The sequence below is a fragment of the Mizuhopecten yessoensis genome, unplaced genomic scaffold, assembly GCF_002113885.1.
Source record: "Mizuhopecten yessoensis strain PY_sf001 unplaced genomic scaffold, ASM211388v2 scaffold8995, whole genome shotgun sequence".
NCBI lineage: Eukaryota > Metazoa > Mollusca > Bivalvia > Pectinida > Pectinidae > Mizuhopecten > Mizuhopecten yessoensis.
Genome location: NW_018407826.1, coordinates 853,469 through 863,358, shown reverse-complemented (window position 1 = coordinate 863,358; position 9,890 = coordinate 853,469). Strand labels below are relative to the sequence as shown.

At 35.1% G+C, this 9,890-nt stretch overlaps 1 protein-coding gene across 1 annotated transcript; it reads right to left on the bottom strand.

Moving 5' to 3' along the window:
- Window positions 1-84: 84 nt before the first annotated feature.
- Window positions 85-8,815, bottom strand: LOC110457043 (protein farnesyltransferase subunit beta-like). Its single transcript, XM_021508140.1, has 7 exons — window positions 8,709-8,815; window positions 3,701-3,768; window positions 3,179-3,263; window positions 2,227-2,318; window positions 1,871-1,920; window positions 985-1,081; window positions 85-240 (listed from the first exon to the last, which is right to left on the bottom strand). The coding sequence occupies exons 1-7, from the start codon at window positions 8,799-8,801 to the stop codon at window positions 153-155; spliced, it is 573 nt and encodes a 190-aa protein (XP_021363815.1). The 5' UTR covers window positions 8,802-8,815; the 3' UTR covers window positions 85-152.
- Window positions 8,816-9,890: the final 1,075 nt, after the last annotated feature.

Here is a 9,890-nt window from a genome sequence, read left to right as displayed (position 1 = left end):
CTCTCAACAATGGTCTGTAATCATCAGTATACATAGATGGACGACATATGAAGATAAGAAAGATATTTATGTCTTACATTAACATTTTCAGGTCAACCAGTACGATACATAGAGATAATAACTACAGGATTTTGTTTACAAACTTAAATAGATTACCGTATATCAACTTCTCCTCCCTCGTGCATTTTTAAAGCCCCTTCTTGTGTGCGCATCTTCATAAGAAATGTATAAAGCTTTTGTCTGTGGATAGAAATTTCATAATACCATCAGTTACATATTACCAATTTGTGGAATTAATTTTTATGTTTCAATTTGATATTTCTTAGAATAATAACAAGGCTGTGTCAAATTATTGAAAGTCCAATTATTCATGCTTATAATCACAAAACATATTGTGACTGGTAAGCGGTCATGGCATCTTTTTTATGGACAAATACATTTTAGTAAATGTCATATTTAAGAAAAAGAAATATTACTTAAGAAAAAGAAATATTACTTTAAGATGAAACATCTGCTTTATCTGACTTTAAAACTTTTATCAAACAATTCGTATCCCAAGTCATATTTAACTAAGAACCTTCCCGACATGAAGAATTAAAGTTTATGATTACCTATGATACATACGCCATATCCTTTAATAGCATGATGTAATACTCACAAGATTATGAGATATACTTCTCTTCAAAAGTGACAACTAAATAACCTTTTTAGAATTTTCCTAATTGCCTTTTGTGAACACTTCCTCTTCTCTTTTGCATTTCTAAAAATCTTGCAACTTTTGTAATACAGTATTTGTTATGTGAAATATTCTGACATAATCTGGAAAGAAATAAAAAAAAAATTGTAATTGTTAATTCTGTGTAGTCACTACTGTTGTTTGGGGGGGGGGTGTACAGTTACATGTATGTCTATAACTCTGTAGGTACTGGTATTATCTGTACCTAGGACCAGAAAGGTGTTCCCAAATGTTTGGGGCAATTTTACCTGTCTATAATTGAGTAGGCCTCCTCTGTACCTAAGATACACAGTGCATTCACCGCTGCATATGTTGGGGCTAAGTGTGCATCCTGACCTGGTCCCCCTTAAACACATAACACTTAATATAGAGAACATTGTATATAACACTGGATATACAACAGTACCTGGCTTTCCAGGAAAATGAGGTGAAGCACTTACTTAACATGCAAATGTGTTAAATCAGTGTTAGGAAATTGTTTCCCAGCTGTTTGGATTAATACCAAGTTTTCAATGTTTTGTAGCATGGTATGGAAATATTAAACAACCTATATGGCCTTACTTTGCTACTTATTGTACAAATCATATATTATCATTAATTTATCATACTACTGTGAATATATTGATACATTAATCTTTTATAATTTATATGCGAAAAACATACTCCTTTCCTCAAATTGACTTGCAAAAATAGACATCAAACTGGAATATGCTATTTCTAAGGAGTGACCTCATCATTCCATATAATTGGCACCAATTGATGTTAAATGTAAGAAATCAGTGTTTTTAGTAGAAAAGTCTGTGATTTTGCAAAATGAAAGGGTTGCAGTGTAAGATTGTTTAAATACTGGATCGAACAATAAGAAATGATGGTCTTTCTTTACCCCTGTGCTTGTATTTTCAGATACTAACCATGTGTTCTCTATCTATAGCAATTGAAAAATTGAATTAACCACAAACTCCTGAATCCTACTGAATGCATTGTCATTTACGCTTCTATACTACTCCCATAACATGAGAGGCCGCTGGTCGGCCTTTTTTCAATCGGATATGATTTTGCCGACTGTTACGTGGCGCCTGTCAAAAGTTTTTTTGCCGTGTAAAACCTCTAACATTGTTGGAGTAGCTTCTATACCTGAGAATCCTCCACCTTGGCATTGACATTTCCCCAAAAACTGAGCAACACTGAAAGAATAAATTTAAAAATAAAATCAGTTTTAGAGAAAGAACAATCAAGTTTTCATTGCGGAAACATTCAGGTTTTAGGAAAAATAGCACAGAAAGGACCCATCTATTGACTTGGTGTGATAATTTAAATTCTTAAATACAATGTAAGTCACTGTGAATGAGGTATGGTAAAAATATCCTCAAATACAGGTTGTGACAGCAACTACATTGTATATCAGAAACAATTTCCTCCTGCCATTCAAATTTGAGATAAAACAATGGCACTACCAGGTCTAGGGAAAACATGTTTCAGAGATAACCTACTTTGACACAGTGTCCTCTGGAAGGGGTTCTTCTAATAACTCTAGGCTGTGGAGAATCCAGTAACACAGCCATGGTCGACTGGCATCAAGACACTGAAAGAAAGTATACGGTCATTTATCTTTACACCAATACTTTAAAATATCACATCCTGCATTATATGGCATTTGGAGTTACTGTTTTTACCACTGATAGGCAAAAGCTTGTGTGCTTAGCCCATTTACCATTTAGCCCAGAATATTTCAATTCAATATTCATATCTGAAAATATTTAAAGCCTAGTCTATTTGGCATAGCACTTGTAAGTATTTGAAAAACAGCTACACTGTATTAGATCAAAAAGTAACTCATATGAGTATGTTAAAAAAAGTAATAAGACCATGAAAATGTCATACTCAGCATCTGAAGCATATATTCAGGCAGAATACCCATGAATCATTAAATTTTACAATTAAAGTTTAGTTGGCCATGGTCTTTCGCTCAGACATTTGGCAACTGCTCAACGTAGGTTTAAAAACTGCAACCAAGTGGTGGAGGGCTAGTCGTCATAGACGATAGCCTTAGGCACTCAGCCTGTGTGGCCCCTGTCCCATGAATCATTTTTAATTCAAGTTTAGCTGGCCATGGTCTTTCACTCAGACAATAAAGCTGAATGCAAATATTACTAACATTGAAAAGGAAATTGACAAATTAGTTGCATTTCATGATTAATATAAAATTTGTGACCATATGACCAGGAATGAGATGGATCTATGGTGTAGGTTTAATTTGTCTAGGACTTAACGTTTTGAGATACAATATCTATTGTAAAACACACAGCTAAATACAGTATTGATGAAGACACTATGACAGTCACTGGAACAGAAAATATAGGTAGAGGTAAACACATACATGTATGTTACATCTTTGTGACATCCATTGCATGCAATACAAAAAACATATTTCTGAGTCTTTACCTCATATGACAGTGACAGAGCCTTTAAGCCCTTCAATAAAAATGCTATATGAGATTGCCTATTCAGCACAGGTTGTTCTTCTAAGCTGAAATGGAGACAGAAACAATAATTATGGTATGTCATCTGCACTTCAATCATAACATATAAATGATCATGTCCTAACATATAATTACACAGTAAGAATTGAATCACATAAACTTGTTGATGATATTGTGGATGCAGCATTTAAATCGACAGCACAAATATCTTTAACCTTCTCTCACAATTAAGTATATTTCTGTTTGCATTTATATGAATAGCATTTATCGGTACACAATCTATTTTATGGAATGGGATGAATACTTAAAATATTTAATAAGTGTAGTTTATGAAAAGTATATGCATCCTAAAACTACTTTTTTCAATATTTAATGCTAGTTAAGCTCTAATTAGTCAGTTTCAGGACCGCTACTTGCGTACATACAAATGTGTACCATATAAAGAAACACCCTTTCCTCCACATGCATCATAAATTATAATTACCTGTCATCCAACTCCAATCTGCTCTTAAAGTGTCCAAATATTTTTCCAACTGAGTCTTCAACATGCATCTGTACAATGAGCATAAAAACACATTTCTGTGATAAGTTATGTCCGATATTACACATTAATTTCTATTTTAAAAGGTTAGGGTTAGGGTTGGGGCACATAATGCATTTTATTTTGGCATAAGACAATATTCATTAACATTATATACAAAGTAAAGAAAAGTACAAATAATATGTTATAATCACTCATAACTAATGTGAAAACCAGTAGGATCTTATCTCTTCTGACATCCCTATCTAACACCAGATCTCAGTAGTTGACTGAAGAGCATCAGTAGGCTCTTATCTCTTCTGACATCCCTATCTAACACCAGATCCCAGTAGTTGACTGAAGAGCATCAGTAGTATCTTATCTCTTCTGACATCCCTATCTAACACCCAATCTCAGTAGTTGACTGAAGAGCATCAGTAGGATCTTCTCTCTTCTGACATCCCTATCTAACACCAGATCTCAGTAGTTGACTGAAGAGCATCAGTAGGATCTTATCCCTTCTGACATCCCTATCTAACACCAGATCTCAGTAGTTGACAGAAGAGCATCCGTAGGATCTTATCTCTTCTGACATCCCTATCTAACCCCCAATCTCAGTAGTTGACTGAAGAGCATCAGTAGGATCTTCTCTCTTCTGACATCCCTATCTAACACCAGATCTCAGTAGTTGACAGACGAGCATCAGTAGGATCTTATCTCTTCTGACATCCCTATCTAACCCCCAATCTCAGTAGTTGACTGAAGAGCATCAGTAGGATCTTATCCCTTCTGACATCCCTATCTAACACCAGATCTCAGTAGTTGACTGAACAGCATCGGTAGGATCTTATCTCTTCTGACATCCCTATATAACACCCGATCTCAGTAGTTGACTGAAGAGCATCAGTAGGATCTTATCCCTTCTGACATCCCTATCTAACACCAGATCTCAGTAGTTGACTGAAGAGCATCAGTAGGATCTTATCCCTTCTGACATCCCTATCTAACACCAGATCTCAGTAGTTGACTGAACAGCATCGGTAGGATCTTATCTCTTCTGACATCCCTATCTAACCCCCAATCTCAGTAGTTGACTGAAGAGCATCAGTAGGATCTTATCCCTTCTGACATCCCTATCTAACACCAGATCTCAGTAGTTGACAGAAGAGCATCCGTAGGATCTTATCTCTTCTGACATCCCTATCTAACCCCCAATCTCAGTAGTTGACTGAAGAGCATCAGTAGGATCTTATCCCTTCTGACATCCCTATCTAACACCAGATCTCAGTAGTTGACTGAACAGCATCGGTAGGATCTTATCTCTTCTGACATCCCTATATAACACCCGATCTCAGTAGTTGACTGAAGAGCATCAGTAGGATCTTATCCCTTCTGACATCCCTATCTAACACCAGATCTCAGTAGTTGACTGAACAGCATCGGTAGGATCTTATCTCTTCTGACATCCCTATATAACACCCGATCTCAGTAGTTGACTGAAGAGCATCAGTAGGATCTTCTCTCTTCTGACATCCCTATCTAACACCAGATCTCAGTAGTTGACTGAACAGCATCGGTAGGATCTTATCTCTTCTGACATCCCTATATAACACCCGATCTCAGTAGTTGACTGAAGAGCATCAGTAGGCTCTTATCTCTTCTGACATCCCTATCTAACACCAGATCCCAGTAGTTGACTGAAGAGCATCAGTAGTATCTTATCTCTTCTGACATCCCTATCTAACACCAGATCCCAGTAGTTGACTGAAGAGCATCAGTAGTATCTTATCTCTTCTGACATCCCTATCTAACACCAGATCTCAGTAGTTGACTGAACAGCATCGGTAGGATCTTATCTCTTCTGACATCCCTATCTAACAACCGATCTCAGTAGTTGACTGAAGAGCATCAGTAGGATCTTATCCCTTCTGACATCCCTATCTAACACCAGATCTCAGTAGTTGACTGAACAGCATCGGTAGGATCTTATCTCTTCTGACATCCCTATCTAACACCCAATCTCAGTAGTTGACTGAAGAGCATCAGTAGGATCTTATCCCTTCTGACATCCCTATCTAACACCAGATCTCAGTAGTTGACTGAAGAGCATCAGTAGGCTCTTATCTCTTCTGACATCCCTATCTAACACCAGATCTCAGTAGTTGACTGAAGAGCATCAGTAGGCTCTTATCTCTTCTGACATCCCTATCTAACACCCGATCTCAGTAGTTGACAGAAGAGCATCAGTAGGATCTTTTCTCTTCTGACATCCCTATCTAACACCCGATCTCAGTAGTTGACTGAAGAGCATTTTTGAACATATATCAATTAACAGTGCTTCTGGAGCAGCTAGTTACGGCTGGGGATGGAATAGGGGGCAGCATGTATTGTCAATGAACATATTTAAAATGTAGAACATGTTTGCATAACATGATGCAGCAACACAGACAGTCATGTGAAACAAGTTTTGCTACACATAGTACCAGTGACTTTGCCTTTGGCACCATGGAACATGAACTCTTTGGAGGTATTCTCATCATTGGCATTTGAGTAACAGTTTTTGGAACTCAAAAATACAATCTTATCACAGGTATTATCATACTTGGCCTTTATATAAAGTTTGATCAATTCTAATAAGCTACAGCAATGACACCAAATCAGGAAGACAGACATGAGTAACACTGAAAGGTTGTATAATTCCATTAGGCAGACATCTAGATCTGGAGCTTGTAGATTTATAAATAGTTCTATTCTGGGAAAGATTCCTTTTCTGATAGAAGTTTATGAAAGGAAACAGCATGCAAGAGTCTGAAAATCTAATTCCGTGGAAAAGATATAAAGTTTAATTTGATAATTAATTACATCTACTGAGCAAACAGTTATTTGTTTATTGAATCTTATACATCATTGTGTCAGAGTCAAAGAATCAAAGTTCTGCTAGGAATTGCCACTGTAAGTTGCCCAGCTTGTCACTCATGTTGGATATATTTCTTAGGGGATTACTAGTACAGATGTAGTAGCAAATCAATTATCAACATCTTTTATGGGATAGGAATCATGACTGCACAAATGTACACAAAGTTAGACAGACCAAGACTTTGCAGGTCTAAGGTGACAGTACCCAAATCGGATCACCAAACCATCATTTAATTTAATCATTGAAAAATCTGAGGAGGAATTATATCCATTTATGGTTGTTCTAAGGAAGAATATCAATTGGTGTTCTTACCAACGAAATTAGCACCCGGGGCTCACTTGAGATATTTATAGAACACTCTGAAGTCACCAATCAGCATCTCCAGTTTTTGCGAATGACGGGACCCAAATCGGATCAAGGCTTGAATTTTGCAGTATCTTACACTTCAAATGAATATTTTTTGTAAGCATTTTAACATTTTATGATGACCTTAAGAATTTATATGACAAAAAGTATTTTTATAGAGTGAATTTATTCCTATAGTCAAAAACTGAATGCATAGTAGTCGCATGTGTCATTTTTTAAAAACGTAATCAAAACACTGACATGTGAGTTTGAATAACATTTTCTTGTGCCATTTGAACTTAAAAACTAATCATATGTAGACAAACAAGAGATCCCAGAGGGATCTTGGCGCCCACCTTTGTACCATCTTCATTAGTTGTTTGTCAGTTCAATCTTTTCTCTTCTTTCCTCTAATCTGATTGATCGAGTCATGTTAACAGTTAAAGCACCTTGAGGTAACTTTTGATCCAAACTTAATACTGATGTGTATGAAAGCCAACCTTCAAAGTGAGTTTGTCATTTCACTTATTTACTAGTACACTACTTAATGTGAAAGAAATAGAATCGATCATTGCAATATGAGAAAGATCTGTTTAGTTCTTCTTTTAATCCATTTTATTTTTATGATCAGTCTCAAAAGTTGCCCTGCACAGCTAAGGACCAAGGGGAACCTACATATGAAATTTGAGAAAGATCCCTCAGGCGCTTCTTGAGAAATACTGATAACAAGAATTGTTTAAGGACGGACGACGGTCGGACCACGAACGCAGGGTGATTTGAATAGCCCCCCATCAGATGACGGTGGGCTAAAAATGGTGCATGGCTATCTATTCTAAGATTACATCATTGTTATAACTGACTTGCCGACAAATTTATTGATTTATAAGTATTTTTGCAAAAAGTGATCCGATTTGGGTACTGCCTCCTTAGTATAATAATCTGGTATTCCTTAATCCTAACACACATGAGTGCCATATCACACCGACACTAATATGTAGTCTCAGGTAATCAACATATCTATATCTACATGTACTCGCCTACAATATTATAAGATGGTATGTATCATAATTATGATGTAGCTGTCAATGTAGTCCGAATTATTCTGACGTTTTATCGACTTTTTTTATATCGTTAATTGACGCCAGACCGATATAAAAAAAAAAGTTGATAAAACGTCAGAATAATTCGGACTACTGTTAATGTTGCCAGTTAGCTCGAAGGTCATGTACTCATTGTCATTAATTAAATCATTTAGCATGACGGTATAGACCACATAAACTTTTCACCTTATTTCCCTCTCGATTTGTTCCATTCCACATGAAACACCTGTTTCGCATCTGGACCTTTCCATCATGCATGCTTATAGCCAAACAAGTGTAAGTGAAGCACACCTGTTCTCATCTATCATATTTGAACTACAAGTCGGCATCTTTGTTATATATAACCCAATTCGATTTTACCCTATAAACTTACATATGAATATTATCATATAGCTTTATTTTCTATAGCTTTATATACTTGACTAACGAAAGTTAGACAACAATAAAGATAAATAATAAAGTCTGTGAAAGATATTTGAATCAGCTGTTCCTAGATATCGAAAGCGGAAAAGTCCAAAAGACAGATATAGATCAAGTTCGAAAAGAGAAAAATATTATGCATCGTTTGAAACTTTGCGAATTTTTTTCTCTTACAGTCAAGAAGAATCACCTGTTCGTATGATGTGTCTGTTGGGTTATCTTCATCGTTGAATCTCTCATTTTCAATCTTCTTACTCACACACCGATGCCGACTGTCATCCATTCTGCCTGTCGTACTTTTCTACCTCCAGTAAAATAACAATGCAAGGGAGGTAACTGATCCTAACCAAAACTTCCAGAGAGAGCCATATTCGAATTGATTTTATTAAGATTTATTAGAAATAGACATGGACACAGCCTTTACGCCTATCCACTTAATATAATTACACATATACTACTGTACTGCAGGTAATACAATGTTCATTAAATAGTAATAATGTAAAATTTAGGATGATGAACTATGGCAAGTCAAGATGTCATACATTTATTAATGGAGCAATGCTGATCCAGTAGATATCTTATAAATTATATAAGATATCAGGGACAGTATATAGAATATATACGTCCCTGAAGATATCTTATAAATTATATAAGATATCTTATACATATAAGATATTTTATTTAAAGTTTTTGAGATATCTTATATTTTTATAAGATATCTTATAAAAGATAAAATTAAGATATCTCATAAACTTTTATTTATAAGATATATTATTTTTTATATAAGATATCTCAATTAATTTTCTTTATAAGATATATTATTTATTATATAAGATATCTCAATTAATTATCTAATAAGATATCTTATATAATACATAAGATATCTTATAAAGAAAATTAATTGAGATATCTTATAAAGAACGAGACTCTCGCGAGACGGACAAAGAAGAAATGTTTGAAAATGACTGCTCCCGTTGTAAGGTTACATCCGTTTTCGTTGGCGATAATTTGGTTAAGTACTGGATCAAAATTGCTCCATGAATATAGTAGTTTATAACTGGTCCCATTGTCATAGGCAGCCATTTTCGATCAAATCCTCTCGGACACCATCGGTTATCGATAGGTCCGAGCGCTGTGGGGGAGGGTTAATTATCTCAAATTCAAATCTCGTTCTTTATAAAATATTTTATAACCGAATTATATAAGATATCTCGTTTAATTTTGTTTATAAGATATCTTATATATTATATAAGATATCTTATAAAGAAAAGTATATAAGATATCTGATTTTTTATATAAGATATCTTATAAAGTATTTAAGATATCTTATAAAATTTGGTTAAGTACTTGATCAACATTGCTCCATGGATAA